Source organism: Miniopterus natalensis, chromosome 1, assembly GCF_054644295.1.
Source record: "Miniopterus natalensis isolate mMinNat1 chromosome 1, mMinNat1.hap1, whole genome shotgun sequence".
Classification (NCBI taxonomy): Eukaryota; Metazoa; Chordata; class Mammalia; order Chiroptera; family Miniopteridae; genus Miniopterus; species Miniopterus natalensis.
Window position 1 is genome coordinate 84,380,205 of NC_142081.1, and position 22,457 is coordinate 84,402,661.

Consider the following 22,457-nt stretch of genomic DNA (forward strand, 5'->3'; position numbering starts at 1 on the left):
TAAACTTAAGAGTTAAAACTAGAAAATTCTTAGAATAAAATATGTGGACAAATCTTTATGACCTTGGATTTTGCAATGGTTTCTTAAACGATACCAAATGCACAAGCAAAAAAAGAAAAAACACAGTAATTGTACTTTATCACAATTAAAAGTTCTTGTCCATCAAAGAACACTATCAAGATGAGAGAAAAGACAACCTACAGACTGGGGAAAAATATTTGCAAATCTTCTGAGAAGGGATTAATATCCACAATATATAAGGAACTCCTACAAATCAATGATAAAAAAAAAAACCCAATTTTTAAAATGGGCAAAGGATATGAATAGACATTTCTTGGAATAAACTGACAGAGGTCAGAGGGGAGGGAGTTGATGGAACTGAATGAATTGAAGGTGAAGAGATTAGCAAAGAACATAATAAGCATAGCCCATGGACACAGAAAACAGGGTGGTGATGGCTGGGAGGGGGCGGTTTGGGTGGAGGTGGGGAAAGGAGGGGAAAATGGGGACACCTGTAATGGTGTGAACAATAAATAAAAATTATTTATTTTAGTTAATCCTCACCTTAGGATATTTTTTCTATTGATTTTTAGAGAGAGTGGAAGGGAGGGAGGGAAGAAGACAGGGAGGGAGTGAGGAGGAGGGGGTGAAAGAGAGAGAGGTAGAGAGAGAAACATCAATGTGAGAGAGACATCATTTGGTTGCCTCCCACAGGCACCCTGACCAGGACTGGGCATCAAACCTGCAACCCAGGCAAGTGCCCTTGACCCAGAATCAAACCCATGAACCTTTGGTGTGCCTGTGGACTGACGCTCTAACCACTGAGCAGCAACTGGCCAGGGCAAAAATTTTTAATAAATAACTTTTAAAAAAAGAAGATAAAAAATGGCCACTAAGCTCATGAAAATACATTTAACATCATTAATAATTAGAGAAATTCAAATTAAAACCACAATGGGATACCATACTTCACACTAGGATGTCTATAATAAAACACACACACACAGAGAAAGGGAAGGAATAACAAGTGTTGGTGAAGATGTGCACAAACTGGAATCCTTGTACATTTCTAAGTGGGAATGTAAAATGGATCAGCCACTGTGGAAGCAGTTTGGTAGTTCCTCTAAAAGCTGAACATAGAATTACCATATGACCCAGAAATTTCACTCCTAGGTATATGCCAAAAAAAATTGAAAATGAGCTCAAACAGATACTTGTACACCAATATTCATAGCATTTGTCATAAACAAAAGGTGGAAACAACCCAAGTGTTCATCAATAGATGGATAAACAAAATGTGGTATATACCTAAGTGGAATAGTATTCAGTTATAAAACGGAATAAATTTCTGATAGATGCCACAACACAACACGGACAAACCTTAAAAACACGCTAAGTGAAATAAGCCAAATAAAAAAGGACAATTATATGATTCCACTTATATGAAATCTCTAGAATAGGAAAATTTATAGACACAGAAAGTAGATTAGAGTTTACCAGGAGCTGGGGGAAGGAGGATTGGAAAGTTATTGTTTAATGGGTACAAGTTTTAATTTGGGATGATGAAAAATATTTGAGACAGTAGTAATGGTTGCACAATATTGTAAATGTAATAATGCCATTGAGTAATACACTTAAAATGCTTAAAATGGCAGATTTTACATTTTATGTATATATTTTATGACGATAACAACAACAAAGAAAAACTCTAGTCCAAGAAACAAAAAGGATTCACAGGATGACAGAGAGAAGTGCCAGGAGCAGTCTGGGGAGAAAACGGAGCACTCCAGAGGTGGAGGGGTCCGAAGGAAAATGGACCTGATAAGCTCTCAGGTGGGGTCTATGGAATTCACACCAGCTTGAGAATCAACCTGGAGCTTAAGTGTATAACATCAGTGTTTCTTGCATACCGTTTCTTACCCATATCAGCTTTAACCAAAATTTTACTTCATAAGATATTATATTGACTGATCTCTTTGTTCAGTACTATTTCAAAAACCATGGAGGACACAAAAGAAGCACAGTTCCATGTACATACAGTTGACACATTTATGAACACAATTCAGTTAGGTAGCAATCGTGGGACGAAAATAATCCAAACATCTAGGCTTCATTAACAGGGTTCAGTACTTTATTCTTAGTGTCATTTATTCAAAAAGGAAGATGAAAACAAAGTGAAATATTGTGCCTATCACCTAAAGAAAGTGAGAAACGTTTTTAAGTACTACATTAGAGTATTTCTTACTTTACATTGTTGTGTAAAACACTCTAATAATTAAAAGCAGCATCCAACAGGCAGAATTACTCTTTTTACACTATAGAAAGTTGTCAAGTAATATAATACTATGAAAGTTCAAAAGAGACTGTAAAACTTACCTGTTTAGACATATTTTCTGAAAATTTTGCTGATTTTTCTTTTAAAAGTGTGACAAGGTCTTTATAAATCGCTCCCTTTCTCTCATAATTAATTTCCCCCTCATCATCTGTTTTGCCCTTTGGGAGAAAAAGTTTGGTGCTATTATTAATGTTATAGCAATATAAGAACCTGATCAATACATCAAAACCCAAGTACACTTTTTCTTCTCTAAAGGATCCAAGTGGTAGTCTTTATACATTAAATGTAAAGGCAAAACCCTTCCTTCTTAACTTAATGTTATCTATTCACTCATCCATTCAGCAAGCTGTGACTGAGCACCTCCTACATGCGGCTGGGCACTCTGCTATTCAGCACAAAAGTGAGAGCTTCCTTCCCTCTGGGCTCCTCTAATGTGAAAATGCATTATGACTTCAAGAGCCTTTGACAAGTCATAAAAGGCCTCAGGATTAGAATGCCACCAGAGAAAAGCCTATGTTTCTATTTGTCACACTGCTCTTGCTCTGTGTGTAACATGGTTGCTCTAGGCCTATTTTCTAGGGTGATGTCTCTACGCAGCCATCTGTCCCTTCACACTCTGCCTCTGTCTCTCTTCTTGTCTCTCTTCTCCTCCTTCCCTCATTTCCTACGTCCATATGTACAGATGAAACTGTAGTGTGTTATACATTTTGTTGTAATTACTCAATAGTTTCGTGTTGCTTGTTTCATTTCTTAACTGAGAAGAATATCTAGATGTTTCCATATCAAATAAACTTGTCTGTGGATCAACAGCCTTTTATAAGAAGCAAAGGCTCCTTGTCCCACTCTAGAAGGTCAAAGAACATCATTCCTTTTTTTTAATCTCTTATTTTCTAATTGGAAATTTCACTCTTCTAAAGTATCAAAACAAACCAAAAGCAAAATTGTATTTAGGTCATCTCCCTCCTCTAATGCAGAAGTAAGCTAAGTGCCATGCTGATAAGAAAAGCACCTAAGGCATGTCAGAAAAGGTGCCTACAAGTAATCAAGAAGACAGCACCAGCAACTGCATACCAACCCAAGCCCAGGTGTGACAACTCTCCAAGCAGTCCCCTGTAATAGCTGGGTCCCCACTGAGGATTTGGGTCCTCTTTGCATAATTTTGCTGGTGAGACCCAAAACTACATTGAAGACACCGAGGGCAGGGCATTGCAGAGGAGAAAGCTGTGCTCCTTCTAGCTAAGTTCAGTGGACAGGTATGAGAAAGTTTTTTAATCTAGAAAACTCAGAAGGTTATGTGCCGTTTCTCTCTCAGCTTGAAGCTCACCCATCCACACTCTGCTTTGTGATACTTGGGCTGGGAATCTGCAAAACTGTGTTTCACCTTTGGCAGGTTAGGTTAGCTTCAGTCAACAGCAAGTGAAAGAAGGAGAAGAGGCATGCTTCCTCCTACTTGTCCCCTGTTCCTGTTAGTCACCCCAGCAACGGTCCCACACCCTGGCAGTGGCAGTTGCTTCCAGTAGCAACAGTTGGTTCTAATTCCCAGAGGTTTTTCCCCCTGTAGTCCCAGAACAAGGCTCATCACCCATCCTACCCCAGCCCCCAGAAATACCATCATTAGCCTACCAGGGCATCATCTTCAAAGATCTGGGTCTTAGCTCTGCCAAGACCCTCCTCTGACCTCCTGAAAAACCAGCACCAATTGGGCAGCACTCACTCCTCAAAGGTCTGGGTCTAAGTGTCATGGAGGCCATCTGAGCTCCAAGAAGTCTAGCAGAGCCTAGAGGTGACCATTCCTCAGAGGTGTAAGTCCCAGTTGCGTGGGGGTCCCTCCTCTGAGCTCCTAAGGGACCATAACCAAGGCAACCAGAGTCTACTCTCCAGAGGTCCAAGTCCCAGCTCCGCAAGGGCCCTCCTCTGAGATCCTGAGGTACCAGTACAGCCTGGCAGTGCCCCCTCTCCAGACATCAGGGTCCCAGCTTCATGGGGCACCTCCTCCAGGAATCCACATTTTGACAAACCCTCCTCCTATTCCCTTTGTCCCTCAACTCTTACTGCAGAAGCTGCAGTTACTGCTTCTGTGTTATCTCAGTGCTCCTTTTTTGCCTTTTCTTTCCTTTAATACTTGTGTAACTGATTATGTTGAAGAGGTTTTCATTTTATGGACTGGAATGAGTCACTTAGAGGCCATTTCTTAAAAGGCTGACTTAATGATCTGCAATGGGGACGCGGGCTAATTCTGAGGCAACTGTGGATGGGGCCAGCAAACACACACAGCAAAAGGATCTGCTTCAATCCCACAGAACAGTGTTTCATTTTCTATGCTCATCAGGATTCAATCCTAGAGACACGTCTACACTTACAGACACCAAGCTAAGCACCAATGTCAATTCTGTTTTTTAAAAATTACTTACACCATTTAAAAATACTCCTTCTGCACTACAAGTAATGCACAAAGTTTCGACATCATGTGGTTTCACCAGCACATAACAAATTTCCCCAACAATTTGTCTCCAAGGTGGGGCTCGACATCCATTTGAAAATTCATAATCTGAAACCAATTGTCAATCAGTTTAGAGTTTTGTAAAATATGTTGGCTCCAAAAAAAAAATACTATTAAAATTACTTTCATTTTCTTAAATATTAAATTCCAATGTAGCTATTGAAGCATTTTGGAAAATAATTATGAAAACATATATAATAGAACATAAATGAATCTGGGAAGGTATAAACCTGAGGTATATTTGATAGATTCCAAAGCTGTTTGTGTTCCTTTTCCTGAGAAACGTTTGAGCAGTTCTATCTCATTCTTAACCGCCACTGGATTTAAATGTATTTCCCTGAAATAAATGTTTAGAAATTCATTTAAAATATTTTAAAACAGACTCTACAAAAAATACATGAAAACATTCCATTATATCAAAGGAAGTGTTTTTTATAATTAAAATTGCAGTTAAAGTATACAATAACAAAATTGCAGTTAATTTTAGCCACGTTATAATCTCATAACACTGTCAAACCATCAAGGAATTACTGACTTGTGTTTAATACAACATTAAATATACTCACTTAAATATTCACTTTATTTTTTAATGATAATACTAAAATACTAGAAAATACAGAAAAAATGAACAAGTTTTAAACCTGATAAACTCTATATATTTGCATTATAATTTAATAATTTATCTAAGAGTCTTAATTTAAGAGACCTGAAAATTCTAAGGCCACATAATGTCTTCAGAATTAGATGAAACCCCACTAGAATGTTTTAGCAATGTTACAGCAAATTTTAATTTTTAGAACTAGAAATATCCATGCAACAAACTAAAATTTATTCCAATAAAATTGAATGTTAAATCAAGAGCAATAATTCCCATACTTTATTTTTCTCATTTTTTCCCTAAAACTCTGAAAGCACTTTTTGCAACTAATTTTTAGAGACTTTTTTTTAAAATACTCACAATGAAATATGTTTTAGAGAATGATTGAGGAGGTGTATATCTAGTTGCTTAAGCAGCATGGCAATCTTCATCTTAATCTCACTTTCAGGATTATCGTCTTTGGTAATTTTATCAAGAATATTTAATACCGATGAGTCTTCTTTCATTGTATTATAATCCAAGCCCAGGATTTTTGCTACAGGATTTCTGTTAGCTGATCAAAAAAGTAAATAAATAAAAATTATCCTCTTGTCTTCTATTATAAGAAACATAAAAGATGAACAAATCTGTTGACGCCCACTCAACTATGTTTCTTTCATTATGCCTTCTCTAATCGACCCAATTAGAATCAATGTCCACTTCTCAGACTTACTGAATTTAGGAACTTTCTTATACCTTTTGAGATGTCCTATCTTGTATAGTAATAGCGTTTATATATGTCATCTCCCTAAGAGGACAAAGGCGAAGACATTCCTTTTTTTTCTTAGTTGACCATGTGGCATTATTCAGAAAAGTCATTCAATTAATATATTTGTAATTGATTTGTAGAGAAATACTGGTCTCCTTAGAAGAACCATCACTAGAACTGTGTGTTTAAAATTGGAATTATCCATGCAACAAACTAAATGTTTCAGTATTCACAAATGCATGCTTCTTTCCAAAATAGCATGCTTCCCTTAGTCTACAGGTCCCCTGCCAGTCTTTTCCACCTGTTCAAACTGCATATATATATATACACAAATATATAACTGTATATAACTGTATATATTTGTGTATATATATATATATATATATATATATATATATATATTTTTTTTTTTTAATCCTCACATGAGGACATGCTTGGGACATGCTTAGATAGAGGAAGGGAGGAAAGAAGGGAGAGAGGGAGAGAGAAACATTGATGTGAAAGAGAGTCATCAATCGGTTGACCCCTGTACATACTCCAACCAGGAGTCAAACCCATAGCCCAGGTATGTGCCCTGACTGGGAATTGAACCGGCAACCTTTCCGTGCACAGGATGACAGTCAATCAACTGAGCCATTTCAGTTGGGCCAAACTGTTTATATTTTCAATGCCTCTGGATGTTTGAGTTGGAAAAAATAATCTAACCAGTATTTACACATATATCAAAATTATAGTGAAAAACTTAAATACCAACTCATGAGCAAGACTGACATAGAAGTGAAAGTTGAGCCTACAGATGCTAAAAACAATTTGATAAAGGTTAAAAAAAATTAAAAAATTAAAAAATTTAAAAAAAAAATATATATATATATATATATGATTGAAAATGAGGGAGAAGGGGGCAAAACTATCCTTAGAAAAAAAGAATTCAAGTAAGATGAAATATATATGCATTGGAACAGGGAAAAGGGAAATGCCTATGGGACTAATTCAGAAAGTTGGACCTGGTTGAAATGTAAAGGCATTGACTCTCCAACAGGAAATGGGCTATGCTACCAGGAAATAGCAAAAGGTATAGGGCCGAGGAAAGATTGCAGGAGGGGAGGTGCAAGGCAAGTTGGGTCTCATTTCCTTGTACCTCCCTTCATGCAATCTCAACTTATCAACTTTATGACTGTCATGTGTAAAAATTTATGAAAAGTGATACTAGGAGAATTTTGAAGAAAGACATAAAAATCTACTCCCAAGTTGCTGGATACCATGCAATTTGAACCTAAAACTAAGAGTTGTACCTAGAACTCTTAAAGAAAGGGCAAACTACAGAAAAGGACACATATCTAGCCAAGTGAGATATTCAACAGTCTATGTATTAAATTTATATATTAAGTTGAATTTAATGAATAATCGTACCCCTATTAACTATATCCCTGAATTCAGTTTTACTTTCAAGATTTCATTCCTGCTCATGAAAGTAGCTCTGGTGTACAGGAAAGCCTAATAAGGAAGAGTAGGCAAGAAATAATAAGAGGCTGCTGCCCTAAGGTACACATCTTAATTTAATTAAAAAAGAGAAGGAAACAGACCATCTTCCCACCTCACAGCAATGGAGAGTGGCAAAGAATGATGAGAGCAGAACTCAGGTGCCTTAGGCCTAGGACCCACTGGTCAGATGATTCCAAGAAAGCAAAACAAATAGACAACATCATTACGTATTTTTCATAAGAAATATTTAGAGTACAATGATGACAGGGAATTGGTCACAGTCTTTTTTGGATGTTAGATGATTAGACAATAATGAGCACATTATATATATATATATATATATATATATATTTTTTTTTTTTAATGAAGACTAAAAATACTTCCCATTGACTGACTGTAACTATCACAGCAGTTGTATAGTCCACAATGGAATAGCGTTGATACAAATGGAAAGTGAGATTATTATGGACTATCTCTGCTAAAGGCAGAGCCTGTATTCACTTTAAAGGAACGAGGTCATCATCCATCACAGCAGTATGTGCAGGGAGAGGGTGGATTTTGGTCACAATATCAGTCTTCTCTCCTGACATGGACCTTAAAGGCTATAGGCCTCAGGTTGTTCCAGAAGCTAAGAAGGCTCTCTTTAAAATTAGAAATCTAGAAGCTTACTAGTGGTAAAGTATTATTAGACCTTTCATTTTAAAGCAGAAATCTGATATCAGCATAACATTTCAGCCAACTAAAATTAATGACATTTTTATGAAGCTGAACATTTGACTTCTTACCTTTTAGGTTACAGAACTTTTTTCAAGAGACTATAACGAATGATTTGCCCCAAGATTATATTTCTAAAAGTTCAAATCACAGACTGGAATATAAATATCACCTTCAATGCATGCTTGTGCTTCCTTCAGCTTTGTATCTTTGGCAATAAATAACAAGCATGACAGCTGTCCAAAGCTCCTAACTTTAATTTGCGGTACAGAAAGAAATAGCAAAGGCTGTCCACTTTTATCAGCTTCTTCTGATTTGACTGTTGTTGCACTAAAAATGAAAAAAAGAAAAAGAAAAGCTTAGGGTTACCTGGATGCCAGTAGAAGTTAAATTTAAGATATTTTGGCAAATTATTCCCATGTGTCATTATAAAACAGAAAATATAAATACCTCTTGTTAGAAGCCCATCTATTTTCCTACTATCATCCACACTCAGACCCTTAAATCCCCAAACTTATTAGCAATGATAGTGAGCAATATGACATACCCAGAAAGAAAATTTTAAGCAATTTCTTTAAAAACCTACATGAACTCAACCAGTTTTTGTTTGTCTAACAATATGTTTGACATCTTTTAAAATCACTGACTCTACAGAACCATTCATGTTTTGAGGGTTTCTAATGTTATATTTATAAAATTTTTAATTTATTTAATTTATTGATTTTAGAGAGGGAGGGGGGAGAGAAAGAGAAGATCTGCGGTTCCACTTACTTATGCATTCATTGCTTGATTCTTGTATGTGCCCTGACTGAGGATCAAAACTGCAACGTTGGCTATTGGGACAATGCTCCAACCAAATGAGCTACCTGGCCAGGGCTATACAATTTTTACACCACAGCAATTAGTGGTTAGAAATTTTCTTGGCTATTCTGTATCATAAACAAATAAAGCTATAAAAAATGACAAACTAGATCCTCTCTATAGATTATTTTCCCACTTCAAAAACCTTAATTCAGTTTACTCCAGGATTTTAAGCAATTTTCCTAAATGGGTTTTTCCTGATGAGAAATTATTGGGTCTCCTAGATTTGTGTTTCTGTCCATTTTAATGATTTTAAGTTGGCATTTTTTAGATATTAGAATTTTTTTTATGGCAATGATAGTTCTATAGATTTCTACTACTTACAACATTAATTAAACTGCCTAGGTTTTTTTCATTATGTAATGATATCCCTAGAAAAACTGCCCAAATCTTAAGATCTAATCTAACATTTTAAATTGTAATGCAGGTAAATAGGTGTGAAATACTAACAGTTCATTAGAAAAAGTAAATCTGATAGACTCAGACTATCTACTACTAACACTGTTTCACCAGAATCGAAACAAGAGGATAGAAACTGTGGGAGTCAGAATAATGGCTCCCCCCAAATGTCCACATCTGTGTCCCCAAAACTTGTGAATATGTCATCTTACATGGCAAAAGGGACTTTGCAGGTGGATTAAGTTAAGGACCTTGAGACGGAAAGACTACTCTGAAATATCTAGGTTGGTCCAACGTGATCAAAAGGATGTTTAGACGAGGCAGGCAGAAGGGTGAATTCAGAGAAGGTGATGTAACCATGAAAACAGAGGTCACAGCATGCAGGTGTTGTAAGCCAAGGCATGCAGGTGGCCTCTACAAACTGGAAAAGGCAAGAACGAATTCCCTCAGCCCTCAGAAGGAACACAGCCCTGCCAACATTCATTTTAGCTCTGCAGACTTTTAGATGTTTCACTTCCAGGACAGTAAGATAATAAAGCTGTGTTGTTTTAACCCATTAAGTGTGTGGTAATTTGTTAATGCAGCAATAGGAAGCCAAGACAGGGACTTTTTAAAGACTTACCCACTGTTCTATCCAAAGTACCTCACACAGTAATTGCACACAGAAGTTGTTTAACCAATATAAGAGGGATAAATGGATGAATAAAATGTCTTTAGACTGGCCAGTAATGTGTGTTGTGTACAAAATGTGTATTTTCTCTAAAATAAAGTTTTTGGAGTAATGTCCTTAGGATTGAAGAGATTCCTTAAAGGCCTGTAATCAGGACTGGACACTAGTGCTAAGTGCATGGTGACAGAACTAAGTTATATGTTGAATGAATGCCAACAATATCAAGCTACTCACTTGAGAAAGTAAAACTCCTTGTGCAGAAAGGGAAAACTAAAGGGCACAGGTGACATTTTTCATTGCCCTACCAGCTGAAACCTGTAACATACCAGAGGACGATGTGGAAGAGCAGGTTTCAGTTTCTGGGCTCATAGTTTCTCACAGCTGAAGAAAAGAGCTCTTATAAAGCAAAACGCTGCACGCCCTCATGAAGGTAAAGAATACTGTGCTGGAAATGGCATCCACTGGCCTGACCGAGAAACTTTTAAACGGAGTGGGAAGGGAATTAAAAACACTCATCAGGAAACTGTCTTGTTTATTTAGTCTTCAGTGTTTCGTTTAGTGTCCAGAGTATAGTAATTACTCAATAAAAGCATGTTTAAATAGTAACATAGGACATTCGACTACAGTTCAGAAACTATTCAGTAATTCTCAGGGATGTAAAACAAAGAGCCCAATAACAAAAGTATGACAATGAAAATTTTATCTAAATACAATATTTTAAGGTTGGAAATAATTCAGCCCTTCATGATATTGATCAGAAAACTAAGGACCGGAAAGATATAACTTGTGAGTGATTTGTGCATTACTGTGGGGAAGAGGGCCACTGCTCAGGCATCCTGACTTCTCATCCATACAGACAGAACTCTTACCAGTGTATAATTTTGTCCCAACTCACACACGTCACTGAGACAAAGCAGAGGAAAATTTGCAACTAAAACATTGCAATATTAAAGTAAATGTGATTAAACAATTATAGTTCTACCACAGAAAGAGAGAAAATAATAGGTAACATTTTTACAAAGTCATTCTGGATGCTCATCCAATTTATAAATTTCAAAGCTGGACTCTAAAGAATCAAAGCACCCCAGCTGTGTGTACCATGAACAGATGGTGATACCATTGAGTGGTGCCATCTGTCCTTAGTTTACAGTGGATTTGGGCTTCATTCTGAGGTGTTTCAGGAAGATTATTATTCTCATCCTGTCTTACAAGAACAAAAGCAATTGAAAATGGTAATAAAGAGGCCTATGATTTCCATTAAAATGAAAGTAGAGATCCCCCCTTAAACTGAATGTGGAGAGATGATGACAAGTGTTATTACAGGTTGAACAGCTGTACCCTGGGAATGATTCTAAAGGAAAAGAATGAATCATACAACATGTGCAAAGTGCTGTGCCTAAGTATTCAGTTAAAACCAACCTGCAAAAAAGGAAAGATGATAGTCGATGAAATGTAAAACTTTTTCAGTGTGTGACTCAAGGATCAGTTTCAATGTCAGATGCCAATAAGCCTAATGAAAAAGAAGGCTGATCAAACTTTTATGACTGCTCCAGAGAGCGCATTTGGAGATGCACAACATCAAATAAGAAGGGAGCCACAAGTATAAATATATTCCCATAAATATCTATAGAGATCAACAGAAGGGGGTAGCTTACCTACCTCAACCAACTTTCAGTGTAGCTAAAACTGACAGTTTTGCAATGGGAGGCCTGAGAGAAGTAGAGAAAGAAGTATCTGCCTTTATTCTAAAACATCCAAAGATATTCCTATTTACAGCTAAAATTTAGAGCAATCAACCTGAATAAGCAATGGAAGGACATCTGAATAGGAGTATTACATCCAAGGATTGAAAAAAGAAGCTACACAGGGACTGGTAAGAAGGGTGGAGGAAGGAGTATGATAAAGATGTAGATGTGAAAGCATTTGGCATTTTCCATTATTTGCAAAATCGCAGCTATATCCTTTATTTTCTTCAGAGCAATCTGTACCTATCTGGTTTTTATCAACCCACGTAGGAGTGTTTGCTTCAAATACAACAAGCACTGCCATCAGACCCTTATCACCCCAACATCAACAATATCATCCACACAGGGCACAAACAGGTTCCAAGATGTCTGCAGAGTAGATGAAAGCAACACACACCTCTTCCCAGTGTCAAACCAGTTTTACAGCTAAAATTTAGAGCAATCAACCTGAATAAACAATGGAAGGAACCGGAATAGGAGTATTACATCCAAGGATTGAAAAAAGAAGCTATCCAGAGACTGGTAAAGGTGGAGACGTGAAGAGGGCTGGTCCACTACACCCAAGAGCAGCGGTTGAGAAGCTGGAGAAATATCATGGCTGCAAAAGCTCCCCTGAGGAAAGTGGGGTAACAAGCCAACACCAGGACTCCCCAAACCAGGGTTGAGAAGAAAAACCTGCATAGCATCTGGCAGCAAAAATAAGAGGGGACTTTGACCACTGGAAAGAGGAGGGAGTCTGCTTGAATCCTAGGTGCTCTCCTTAAAGGCCAAAGCACAGGGGCTTGCTCTTGGGCACTCACCTGGGGCTCAGGTGGAGGAAAGGAGACTCAGGGCACATGGAAGATATGAGTGGCATAGCTCCAGAGATCTGGAAGGTAGGCTACTGAGGTCCTGGTCCTGAGCCAACACCCCACACCACCCTCAGGCATTATCTCCCAGGGTTGAGCACTTCTATTCTTACAGCACCAGCTGGAAAAACTGCACTAACCCCTTCCTCCAAATACTGGCAACACCACCCTGCTAAGTTCAAGCCCAGTATAAAGGACGATTGGCTGCACCCAACAGGGACCTGAGGAGAAACTATAGATGGAGTCTCAGATGGTCATTGAATTGAGTGGCTTGGGAACAAGGTCCAATCTTTCCCCCCCTCCCTTAGGTTAGGCAGGCACCACGCCACCAAAGTCTCCCTTGTCAGGGTCTCTTGCAGTGTGCTGCAGAGCTAGAAGAAGGCAAGCAGCTGTCTCTCCAACTCCTGAGGGCCAGTGCCACCCTTAGGGAGGGCTGCTTGATCAGTTCCTCTAAGCGCCACTGGAACCATCCTGCTGGTGCAGCACAACTCAGAACTGGAACATTTGGTGCAACCTTCTCAGGGTCTCCCTTCAGAGTCTCTGGCACAGTACTGCTGAGCTAGGCGAAGGAGAGCAGCTAGCTCCCTTCTGGAGGGCCAAGGTCCCATGCCACCCCAATCAAAGGGTGATTTGATTTCCATTCCCAAATCCTGCTAGCCCCATCCTATTAAGCTAGCTCCCCTCCTGAAGGCCCATGAGGGGAAGAGAGTGCAACTCAGAACTGCAACACTTGACTCAACCCCCCTTGGAGTTCTCAATCAGGGTCTCTGGCAGTGCACTGCAAAGAAAAAAGGAGGCAAGCAGCTCTCTCCCCTCCTAAGGGCCAGCGCCACCCCAAGCAGAACACTGCTCTGATCTGTTCCTTCAAATCCTGCTGGAGGTGGGGAGCAGGAAAAGCCCTGCTGGCCCCATCCTGCTAGGCTCAGTTTTGAAGGGGAAGTAGACACTTCATCCCTTTCGCAGAATATACATTCTTCTCACGGGTATATGGAATGTTCTCAAAGACAGACCACATGTTAGGACACAAAATAAGTTTTAACAAATTCAAGAAGGTGTCATATCAAGCACCTTCTCAAATCACAATGGCATGAAACTAGAAATCAACCACAATGAAAAAACTCAAAAACATTCACACAAATAGAGGCTAAATAGCATGTTATTAAACAATGAATGGGTTACCAAGGAGATCAAGGAAGAAATAAAAAATCATCTGGAAACAAATGAAAATAAACACACAACAACCCAAAATCTATGGACACAGTGAAAGCAGTCCTGAGAGGGAAGATCTAGCATTACAGGCCTACCCCAAAAAGCAAGAAAAAGCTCAAGTAAATAATCTAACTCTATACCTGAAAGAATAATAGAAAGAACAACAGGAAAAGCCCAGAGTAAGTAGAAGGAAGGAAATAATAAAGATCAGAGAAGAAATTAATGACACAGAAACTTAAAAAACAATATAAAAGATCAATGAAACCAATAGCTGGCTCTTTGAAAACGTAAACAAGATTGATCAACCTTTAACCAGACTTACCAAGGAACAAAGAGAGAGGACGCAAATAAATAAAATCAGAAATGAAAGAGTCGAGGTAATAACTGACACCACAGAAATACAAATGATTGTAATAAAATATTACGATCAACTATATGCTAACAAATGGGACAGCTTGGGCGACAAGGACAAATTCTTAGAATGCAATCGGGAAGAATAAGAAAACCTGAATAGCCCGGCCAGGCATGGCTCAGTGGTTGAGCATTGACCTAGGATCCAGGAGATAGCGGTTCGATTCCCAGTCAGGGCACATGCCCGGGTTGCGGGCTCGATCCCCAGTCTGGAGCGTGCAGGAGGCAGCACCCATTACGAGAGTCAATCAATGACTTTCTCATCATTGATGTTTCTATATATCTCTCTCCCTCTTCCTTCCTTTCCCTGAAATCAATAAAGACATATTTTTTTAAAAAAAGAAAACCTGAATAGACCAATAACAACTAATGACACTGAAGCAGTAATAAAATAAAATAAAAACTCCCAAAAAACAAAAGCCCTGGACTGGAATGCTTCACAGGTAAACTTTACCAAACAAAGAAGAACTAACAAACTCCTGTCCTCCTCAAACTATTCCAAAATATTCAAAAGGAGGGGAGACTTCCAAGCACTTTTTATGAGGCCAGCATTAGCCCTAATTCCAAAACCAGATAAAGACATTACAAAGAAAGAAAATTATAGGCCAATATCCCTGATGCACATAGATTCTAAAATCCTCAACAAAATACTAGCAAATCAGCCCTGGCCAGTGGTTAGAGCAGCAGCCATGAACCAAAGAGTCACTGGTTCCATTCCCAGTAAAGGGCACAAGCCTCGGTTGCAGGTTCCCTTCCCCAAGTTCCCTGTCCCCAGTTGCGGGGCGGGGCACTTGTGGGAGGCAACCAATCAATGTGTCTCTCTCACTACAATGTTACTCTCTTCCCCCCCTTCCTACTCTCTAATATATATACACATGTATGTATATGTGTGTGTATATATATATATATATATATATATATATGTTTATATATATCAGCAAATCAGATCCATCAAATATATTAAAAGATCATACACCATAATCAAGTGGGATTTATTCTGGGGATGTAAGGCTGGTACAATATTTGCAAATCATTAAATGTGATACATCACATAAACAAAATAAAAGATAACAATTACATGATCCTATTAACAAATGCAGAAAAAGCATTGCATTGGATAAAATCCAGCACCCATTTACGATTAAAAATTCTTTCCAAACTGGTAATAAAGGGACCATACGTCAACATAATAAAGGCCATAGATGAAAAACCTAGAGCCAATATTATACTCGATGGGCAAAAACTAAAATGTTTGCCTTAAGATCAGGAACAAGACAGGGATGTTCACTTTCACCACTCTTATTTGACATAGTACTGGGAGTCCTAGCCACAGCAATCAGAAAAGAAAAAATAAAAGGCATCCAAATTGGAAAGGACAAAGCGAAACTGTCATTATTCACAGATGACATGACAGTTTATATAGAAAACTGCAAAGACTCCACCAAAAAGATACTAGATATAATAAATGAATTTGGAAAAGTAGCAGGAAATAAAATCAATATCCAGAAATCAATAGCATTTCTATACAGCAATAATGAACTATCAGAAAGAGAAACTAATAAAAACAATCCCATATACTATTGCAACAAAAATAAGGTACCTAGTAATACATTTCACCAAGGAGGTAAAAGACTTGTACTCAGAAAATTATAGGACATTGAAGAAAGAAATTGAGGAGGACACAAATAAGTGGAAGCAATTCATGGAAGAATTAACATCATTAAAATGTCCATACTACCTAAAACAATCTATAGATTCAACACAATCGCTACTAAAATACCAATGGCATATTTCACAGATCTAGAACAAATATTCCAAAAATTTATTTGGAACCAAAAATGACCCTAAATAGCCTCAGCAGTCTTGAGAAAGAACAAAGTCGGAAGGATCACAGTATCAGATACCAAACTATACTATAAGCCCATTGTAATCAAAACAGCCTGGTACTGACATAAAAACAGGCATATTGCCTGGCCCAGCATGGTTCACCGGTTGAGTATCAACCTAGGATCCAAGAGACTGCGGTTCAATTCCTGGTCGGGGCACATGCCCGGGTTGTGGGCTTGATCCTCATTCGGGGGCATGCAGGAGGCAACCGATCAATCACAACTCTCTCATCATTGATGTTTCTATCTCTCTCTCTTCCTCTCCCTTCTTCCCTCTGAAATCAATAAAAATATATTTAAAAACAAAAAACAGGCATATTGATCAATGGAACAGCACAAAGAGCTTGACAAAGGAGGCAACAGTATATAATGGAGCAAAGACAGTCTATTCAATAAATGGTGCTGAGAAAATTGGACAGGCACATGCAAAAAAATGAAATGGGACCACCAACTTATACTACACACAAGAGTAAACTCAAAATGGATAAAACATTTAAATGTAAGTCTCGAAGCCATAAAAATTCTGGAAGAAGACATAGGCAGTAAAATCTCAGACATCTCTCAAAGCAATATTTTTGCCAATATATCTCTTAGGGCAAGGGGGAAAAAATAAACAAATGGGACTACATCAAAATAAAAAGCTTCTTCACAGCAAAAGAAACCATCAACAAAATGAAAAGGGAATCCACTATATGACAGAACATATTCACTAGTGACACATCTAATGAGGGGTTAATTTCCAAAATATATAAAGAACTTATCCAACTCAACACCAGAAAGACAAACAATCCAGCAAAGGACCTGACTAGACACTTCTCCAAGGAGGACACACAGATGGCCAATAGACATATGAAAAAAATGCTCAAGGTCACTAACCATCAGAGAGATGCGAATTAAAACAACAATGAGGTATCACTTCACACCCACCAGAATGGCCACCATCAAGTGCTGTAGAGGATGTGGAGAAGGGGAAATCCTAGTGCAGTGTTGGTGAGAATGCAGACTGGTGCAGTCACTATGGAAAACTGTTTGAAGATAGCTCCAAAAATTAAATATGGAACTGCTGTTTGACTCAGCAAGTTCACTTCTGGGAATATATCCTAAGAATCCCAAAACACCAATCAGAAAGAATATGTACACCCCTATGTTCACAGCAGCATTATTTACAATAGCCAAGATCCGGAAACAGCCCAAGTGCCCATCAGTAGATGAGTGGGTAAAAAAGCTGTGGGACAGCCCTCGCTGGTGTGACTCAGTGGTTAGTGTCGGCCTGTGCACTGAAGGGTCACTGGTGCAGTACCCGTGAAGGGCAGGTACCTGGGTTGCAGGTTCACTTCCTGCGCCCTGGTCGGGCATGTGGGGTAGGGGTTGCAAACAGTAGATGTGTCTCTCTCACATCAACCTCTCTCTCTCCTCCCCCTCCTCCCTTCCTCCCTTCCACTCTCTCTGAAAAGCAATGGAAAAAATATCCTCAGTGAGGATTAAAAAAAAAAAAAAAAAAAGGCTGCGATACATTCAAACAATGGAATTCTACAGGACTGTAAAAAGGAAGGAACTCTTACCTTTTGCAACAGCATGGGTGTACCTGGAGATTATTACGCTAAGTGAAATAAGCCAGTCAGAGAAAGACAAATACCATATGATCTCACTTATATGTGGAACCTAATGAACAAAATAAACTGACAAACAAAATAGAACCAGAGTCATGGATACATGGTACAGACTGACAAATGTCAGAGGGGAGGTGGGTGGGGCCGACAGGATGAAAGAAAGTGAAGGGAATAGCTAAAGAATATATATGTATAGCCCATGGACACAGGCAACAACATTGTTTAGACCAGGGGGAGGGGAGGGTGGGTCTAGGTGGAGGGGGACAAAAGGGGAGAAAATGGAATACATCTGTAATAATGTCAGCAATATAAGCAATAATAATAATAAAGGTCACAAATAAGTTTGAAGGATAGAAAATTTGGATCAAGGAAAAGTTGTACAGTAAATTTGACACGGGAAGACAATCAAGAGGTAGTTAGTTCAAAATATACATGGTGTCAAAACATCAAAACATCCTACTTAAGAGGGAACGCTGTACATAAAGACTGTGTGCACAGATATATAAAGCAAAAGGGAATTAGACAAGGGTAGAGAAGTAGAAATAGTGGTACATTCAAGGTATGTAATAAGCCCACTTGACAAGGCCTCAGATGTGGTCATGTTTGTACTTGGAACATAAAATTAGTGCAGGGGCAAGATACAAAGATAATCTTGATGCTCTTCTGACATCTGCTTTAAATCTATCTTTGTACTAAGTCATTCATGTTTGTAATTGGTTTTGCAGATAAGCTCATATTTCAAAGGTTAAGAAAAAGAGAATGTGTGATACTACACTGAACTTAGATGGGAGCAACAAAGAACAACAAGCACCTTGGGAAAAAGTGACCACAGGCAAAGTTAGAAATAAAATACAATTAAATATATATATATTTTTAAAAATTCAGAGAAGGTAGAACATATCAGAACTAAAGAGCTCTTGAAGTGCAGTTCAAGAATGGTTTAACAGTTCTAAAAATAAAATTCTGAGTTTATTCTCTACAAATAACCCCAAAGGAAAAAAATGGAAAAGGTATCTATAGAAAGTTTTGGCTAGTTAGGGAACTGTTCTTGACATGTCATATTTTAGAAAGTTCATATGTCAGAATGCCTGACATGGAAAATAAACTGAGGCTGACCAAAACAAACAAAAAAAATACATATAAATTTATATATATTTATCATAGATAATTATAATTTATAGTTGTATAATATATAGACATTTATATAAATTATATAATATATAATATTCATATAAATTACACACATTTATATAAGGTTTATATATTAGCTATGTTCAAACGAGATAAATTGACAGCTTTTACTGGGTAAAGTGGAGGTAGGATTTTCTTTTTTTAATCTCAGATTTGGGAGGTTTTCATTTGAGGGCAATGTTTATTGTTAAGAGCCCTTATCTTTAACAAAATTTGCCATTCTACCTCTGTCACCCCAGAAATTGCCTACTGGTGTCTGGCAGGCAATATAGGTGAGTGGGAAGGCCAGACATCAAACAATAGCTAATGTTGGGAGCACGGTGACCTGGAGAATACAGCTGCTTATCAAAAGAAATTCAAATTCAAATAGAAAATTAGTGTGTTGGCCAAAAAAAATATCCTCAGATTTCACCTGAGTGCCTCCAGTTTGCAATCCCTGGGTTAGAAGATTTCTGAGATTCATAGATGTTAAACGACTTGCGCAAAATCCACAATCAATTCATAAAAATACATACAAGGAAGATATTCAATTCTAGAAGCAATTAACTGGCTTACCTGACAATATAATCTGATTCAAATGCAGAGGGCTCCAAATCTGTCCTCCATTCGAGAGGCTCTACAAAAACATATTTTGCCTCTTGGGGATGTTTATAGATAAAACTCTCCACAAATGTAATAATTTCTTTCAATATCACTTCATTTAGAGGGGTAATTTCCAGGGTTCTGGTTCCATATCCAGCATCAGTCCACTGCACTGATCTTGTCAGAGCCACACCCATGAATTCAACAGTACTCAGAGCTGAGATTAGCACACACACTATATCAGAGTAGAAAGAGTTAGAAAGAGAAAACAGCATCTACCTTTTCACTGGAAATTTTTTCATTTTCATTATTTTAAGCTAGTACTACCCAAAACACATTCAGCTTATTCATCTTACAGGTTGATTTTTTAATTAACTAATTGCTCGATTTAATAAAAAAGTTAATTTTCACCGAGCCAGCTTTAAGTAAAACTGACTAGTACTTAAGAATTTTCCAATCTCTGTCTGCGCTGAAGTGAATACTTCTTTCTCATTTCCCTGGGCCCAAATGGAAACAGAAAACTCCAAAGTGGAAAAAAAAAGAATTGGCCTTTGATTTGCAGCTCTGCTGGGGCTGAAGGTAAAGTGAGCAATGCTCTTTTGAGCTGGGCTACACACTGTTTAGAATTATTCAATTAATTCTGCTATCCTGACTTTCTTATAGTCATTACATCTGCATCAGTACAATGATGACTGATGAACATGACTCTGGACGCTCTGAGAGTCCCCCAAGTGCCTTCTGAATTAATAAGAAATAGAATAAGAACATTACTGTGAAATATAATTTTAATTTTCTCTGAAAATTGGTATACCACACATTCACCCCATAAACCAGATTATTTGAACAATCCAAACACTGTACTCTCTGTCCAAATTTCCTGCCCAGAATATTTTATTGTAATTTATAACTTTCTTATGAGCAAATATGAGAGATGTAAGAACAAAAGAGAATCTTTTTAGGCTGTTTATCAAAATTGGTTACCAAAACAGTCAAGCATTAAAATTTAAAACAGAAATTCAAATGAAATAAATTTCATTTTGGCTAAATTTATCTTTAAAAGAATATTTTTAGAACGATATCATTATCTGTAACATTAAATAAGAACCAACTTAGAAAACAAGTTCTGACGTTAACTCATAATGGGTATATATAATATATATTAATAAAAATATATTATATATTTTCAGACAATCTATACTGGCTTGTTTCTCCATTTGTAATAACATGAATCATTAAAATCTTCCAAAATATTAGAAGCATGGTTATAAAGTTAAATATAGAATATAATTAGCATTTCCCCCCACCATTATTACAAAAGCACAGACACAGCAAGATTCTACAGAAATGACTTGGGGATTTTACTTTCTGTACTGTAGTAAATCTTGAAATCCAGTAACAGGGACATCTAGATCAGTGGTTCTCATGGGGCAGTACTGCCTGCTGAGTAGCAGTACAGAGTATTGTACAAACAGTTCACCACCTAAAGGAGTGGAAGGGGACATCACTGGCATTTAGCGATGAGAGTCAAGAATGCCAAATGTCCTGCAATGTGCAAAACAGTCTCCCAGGTGGTAGAATTCTGATGCAATCATAAAGTATTTTCTCACAGTTTTAATATACACTGGATTTTCCAGGATTGCAACTATCATATAAATCAAAGGAAGTTTGTATGTACTTCATGTTATATGGAACTTTACCAAGAACTCAGCATTTTGGAAAATCACACCATTGATGGCTACACTAGTAACACAATTAAGTTTCAAAGACATGTCTGTATCAGTTTGCACTTAGAGCTACTGCATTGACAGTAATTCCATGTAAGGCTGGAGCATCTGACTACTTCATTATTTATTTATGCCAATATTTCATTACAATTATTAATTTTGTTAATCCTCCTGAGAGGATATTTTTTTCCAGTGATTTTTTATAGAGAGTGGAAGGGAGGGAGGAAGGTGGGGAGGAAGAGAGAGAGACACATCGATTGGTTGTCTCCCACACACACCCCAACTAGGGTGGCAATCAAACCTGCAACCCAGGTACTGGCCCTTGACCCCGAGCCCCCTTGATGCATCGGCTGATGCTCTAACCACTGAACCAGACTGGTCGGGGCTCATTACAATTATTTTTCTTTTAATTTTCTTTTATTTTACAATTCAGGTACTATGGATATTTAAAACTATGCACATATGTAGGCTTATCATCTATAATTCTGATTTCAGAATAGCAAAGCAGGCATTATATTTGCTCTGAAAACTGAGCATTGCATCAGATAGGGTTCAGACTTATATAAAATGTAACTATGTATATATTTATGTACATGTATATATAAAAGTGCTAGTAAAATAAAATGTATACAATTAGGGCACTAATTTGTTTTTGTGCATTTGCTTTAGTATTCCAGGGTGTTGCTTCTATTGGTAGATTCCGAACACAGAGGCATGAACTGATGTGAATGACACTCTTGTGTTTCCCAGTATTGTGAGAATCAGTACAAACTAAGAATAAGTGCAAACAGGTTTATCTTATACAGAAAGGCATAGGTGTACAGTTCAGTTTGTTTTCCATCTAAACTTGTTTTTGTGATCTTATAAAGGTATAGTTTGTGCATCATTTCCTTCTTGTACATTTTTCAAGAAAAATGTGAAATTAGATTGCATAAGGCTGTGGC

At 37.6% G+C, this 22,457-nt stretch overlaps 1 protein-coding gene across 1 annotated transcript in view; it reads right to left on the bottom strand.

Annotated features, from left to right (window-relative positions):
- ODAD2 (outer dynein arm docking complex subunit 2) overlaps positions 1-22,457 on the bottom strand; it is a 199,402-nt gene that overhangs the window by 175,681 nt on the left and 1,264 nt on the right. Inside the window, exons 2-7 of the mRNA XM_016211753.2 lie at positions 19,763-20,024; positions 8,550-8,707; positions 5,794-5,986; positions 5,066-5,172; positions 4,747-4,883; positions 2,377-2,493 (exon numbers count right to left, since the gene is read on the bottom strand). Coding sequence (XP_016067239.2) covers positions 2,377-2,493; positions 4,747-4,883; positions 5,066-5,172; positions 5,794-5,986; positions 8,550-8,707; positions 19,763-19,986 — 936 coding nt within the window. The 5' untranslated portion in view covers positions 19,987-20,024. The remainder of the gene's footprint in view (positions 1-2,376; positions 2,494-4,746; positions 4,884-5,065; positions 5,173-5,793; positions 5,987-8,549; positions 8,708-19,762; positions 20,025-22,457) is intronic.